General features: G+C 30.9%; 1 protein-coding gene across 1 annotated transcript; it reads right to left on the bottom strand.

Moving 5' to 3' along the window:
• Nucleotides 1–2,910: 2,910 nt before the first annotated feature.
• Nucleotides 2,911–3,842, bottom strand: LOC112703754 (ethylene-responsive transcription factor WIN1). The gene is made up of 2 exons (XM_025755337.2): nt 3,663–3,842; nt 2,911–3,570 (listed from the first exon to the last, which is right to left on the bottom strand). Exons 1-2 carry the CDS (start codon nt 3,809–3,811, stop codon nt 3,078–3,080), a joined length of 642 nt encoding a protein of 213 aa, XP_025611122.1. The 5' UTR covers nt 3,812–3,842; the 3' UTR covers nt 2,911–3,077.
• Between the last annotated feature and the right edge of the window lie 333 nt (nt 3,843–4,175).

Raw genomic sequence — 4,175 nt, forward strand, 5'->3', positions numbered from 1 at the left:
GAAGGCAAGGATTAATCCGTTAAGAATTTGAGCTTTATTTAAGAGTTCTGCATTTATAATTTTTCTTTGGTTAATAAGTAATTTTTTGTGTACTGGACTTGGTTTAAAAACTGTATTGTCTTTTCAAGAAAACAATCATGTTAGGTCCAAATATTTAAAAAAATTTAATTTTTAAAAACAAACTTTTATAATTTATTTAAAAGTAAAAAATAAAAAATTTACTAAATCAAACATAAATCTCTTTCTCTATAATTTATACATATAATTTTGTCAAGAATATAATGTTGGAATAAAATAGATAAAGATATTTAAAATATTTTTTTAAAGATGTTTTTTAACAATTAAAATTTAACATATATAATCGATTAAATCATGTTATTTTTATTAAAATTAGACCAGACAAATTTATTTGATTGAAAAATGATAAATCAAATTTTGAATTTGTCTAAATTAATATATTTTTTTATAAAAAATAACTACAATATTCCTATTATATAAAATGACTAAAATACTCTTATTATATATATTAATTTTGAGAATACTAAATTCTAGTTTTTTTTCTGTCGTCATAGAGTTAGAATTTAGAATTTTTAAAATTATATAATAAAAATATTTTAATTATTTTTTATAAAAAATATTAATTTAGACCGATTTAAAATTTAATTTATTAATTTTTTGACTAAATTAATTTATCGAGTTTAATTTTAATAAAAATAACATAATTTAATTAGTTATATGTATTAAATTTTAATTATTAAAAAATATATTTTTAACATCTTTATCAGAATGATTTCAAATAATAAACTCTTATTATAATCACAAGACTTGTCAACCCAAATTTGGGCAACTAACCATGATATGTATACGAAAATATTCCCTAGTAAAAGCACACACGTGTTTGCACTTCACATGGGAATGTGATGCAACATGCACAAGCCTAGTTAACTCCCCTTGATACAAATTCACCTACTACAAACCTATCTTCAATGTGAAACTATAGAAATCATTATTCAATGATAAAAACTAAACCCAATAAGCTTTCACAAGGAAGCCAGAGCCTATTTTTATAAGGCTAAAGCACCCAAAGGCTTATACCATTTTCGTACGCATGCATCATCATCATTTAACACCGATACATATATACTACTACTAATAATTGGAGATCATCACAAACTACAATAATTAAAGCATGGTTAAAGTGAATTGTTATCTAGTATCTACCAATGCATACATGTATATAAACATCATCATCATTATCATCATATGGGGAACAGCTCATAGATATACAATGAATGTGACAAAAAACAATTAGGAGCTTCATCATCTGCCTTGAGTAGTCCCCACTTTGAAGGCAATTTAATCTTCCATGTTCTTAATTTTTAGAGACAGAAATGCCCTGGCCTAAAGATACCTATAAATCTCCATCACATGGGGTTTCTCTGTTACTCCAATAGTTCCATTAATTTCCAATCCCGAAAGGAATATTTCAGTATTATCGCATTCGCACCCTTTATAGAATATACATGAATTGCTTTTCCGTTTTTCTATTTCTCCAAAGCTTCAACGTCATCCCATAAATTAGATTCATTCGTTTGTGTGACTCCAGTTCAATTAAGATGAAAAATGCGGGAACCGTATTGCCTTGTATATATTAACGTAACTAGAACAACACGACGTTACACATTCCGTGCATTAAATTGTTCATTTTGCTTATACTTGTTAGTTTAGCATAGTGCTTGAGATTTTATTCCATATCGCTGAAGATCATTTCCATTTCAAAACTCTTGCATGTGCGTACCCTAATAATCCTTCTCCTAAAACCACATTTGTCGGCAGGAATCTTCAAATCAAGCTTTCAGAGTTTATTATCCTGAATCATCACGCGGTCAGTATCAAATTCAATAAACAATCTTAATCTGTCAAATGATTTGGTGTGGTCTACATACACAGTACACACACACAACAAATTAAATTGAAATCATGTCATAGTCAACAAAATTATTAGCACATGTTTTGCTTCTTATAATTAAATCAACAAGGACACCATTTTCCCCACACCTTTGTTTTAGTACGATATTCTTTAGTTTCTTTCTGCTCTATCATGTGGTTGGCTACACTGTTTATTAATTAGTTGCATGCAGATGTACTTATATATGTTCCTTTTCTTCTTATAAAGTAGATCAACATATACATACATCTATGTCATATTAAGATTTGCAAATTTTGTATTTTTGGTTCACCTATAATAATATAGCCCATAGCAGCCAATATAGATACCTCAGTTTATAGTAACTAGTTTAAGTCTTAATTATCAATAACAGATTTTGTTATTCGTAGTCATGAATTAGCTATAGACAAATTGGATAAGTCTGCACCCTTAAAAATTGAAATTTATTATTAAGGTTTGAATTTGGAAGGAAACACTCTCAATAGAAGCGCGTAATTTAAAAGTAGACATCGTTTGATTTCGCTATGGTGAACATTGAGTTTGTGGTAATTGAAAGAAACTTCTGCATAATTTAGCCACGAAAAAACAAAACATTGCAAGTGGTTACCACGATCATAAAAATTTGCCACTGCTTCTTGTTCTTGAGTATTTTCCCCAGGTAAACTACCGTGTTTCTGGTAGTGTTAGAGAAACTAGTGATATACGAGTATCTGTATAATCCGCTGACATATAGGATGATGTCACAAACCATGTTGTCGTTTTCCCAATTTCTACAACTTAGAATCCATTTGAGTATTATTTGTTCTTAGAAATTAGAATGAATATAATAGTGCCTGGAAGTGTTACTGTAGGGATTAGGGATCGTTAGGCAGTGGTAGTTAAAAAGAGGATAGTTTTAGAAGAAGACAGAGAATGGAATATAGAGAAGAGTATAGGTAGTTGCACATATGAGGGAAAGAGCGTTTCACATGCAAAATATTAAATATATATATATATAGCACATACACACTCCTACTTGGGACAAACAAACAAATAATTAAAGAACCACTACATGGGACTTAATTATTATTATCAATAATATTGCTTATTCAATTTTGTATTATTAATAATAATAATAATAATTATTGAGTTAATTCCTATTGAGAAGCTCTTCTATCATCTGCAGGGCAATCCTCTGTTCCTCATCCAAGCCACCGTTATTATTGGTGGCTTCCTCTGGCTTCAAGGAAGAAGAAGCAGGTTGGGTGGTGAGGGGGGTGGTGGTGTTGTTCCTTTCCAACTCGACCATCATGATCCAGTTGGATTCGGAGCGAGGCCCGGCCCGCTTCTGCCACACACCAATGTGGCAATTCTCTGTGTCGAGCCTGAGGCAGGTGAGAGAAGGTGATGGCGACTTGCAACACTTCCTCAGCTTTGCACTAAGAACTGCAGAGAATGTTGTTGTGGAAGATGAAGATGAAGAAGAAGCAGTGCCACTGGAACTGTTGTTGTTATTGTTATTGTTCTCTGAAACTGGGAAGTTAGTCTTGGCGTTCCTTCCACTCATCAAAATAGCTGCTTCATCGTATGCTCTTGCTGCTTCTTCAGCAGTTTCAAATGTTCCAAGCCACACCCTCCTTTTCCTGAAACAACATACACCAAACTCAGTTAGATAGATATACATACTACTATTTTAGTTTAGTTTTGTTTGATGATAGATGAATACAAGACATACAATAATGGGTGGCGAATCTCAGAAACCCAAGAGCCCCAATGGCGTTGCCTGACACCTCTGAATTTCTTTGACTGCACCATATCAGAGAGAGAGAGAGAGAGAGATAGTAGTGAAGAAGTAGTGATGAGGTTCAAATGTGGAAGTGGCATATGAGTTAGGGGAAGAAGCAAATTAAGGCTATTTCTCAACTTCTGATATAGATATATATATATATATATATATATATATATATATATATATATATATATATATATATACTTGATAAGGGTGCGTCTGCAATAAGTGCTAACTAAATATCATATTAGCCTTTGATGCTGATAGCTGATAGGGTAGTAAGTAACTAACCATGCATATATATATATATATATATATATATAGGGTTACACTAGAATGTTTGGTTACAACTTAGCTATTTAATTTCTTATCCCTCATAATTAATTAATCTTAATTTGCTGAATAGATATTATAAATTAAGATGGATTGTGATGCTTCATTATATGTTATGATAAAATC

The sequence above is a fragment of the Arachis hypogaea genome, chromosome 7 (assembly GCF_003086295.3).
Source record: "Arachis hypogaea cultivar Tifrunner chromosome 7, arahy.Tifrunner.gnm2.J5K5, whole genome shotgun sequence".
NCBI classification, from domain to species: Eukaryota; Viridiplantae; Streptophyta; class Magnoliopsida; order Fabales; family Fabaceae; genus Arachis; species Arachis hypogaea.

What these genes read in the sequence shown, in the direction of transcription:
- LOC112703754 (XM_025755337.2), bottom strand. Translation starts at nt 3,811, where the DNA reads ATGCCACTTCCACATTTGAACCTCATCACTACTTCTTCACTACTATCT. An exon ending in GAGATTCGCCACCCATTATT is followed by an intron (nt 3,571 to 3,662) that starts GTATGTCTTGTA and finishes ATGTTGTTTCAG; the next exon opens with GAAAAGGAGGGTGTGGCTTG.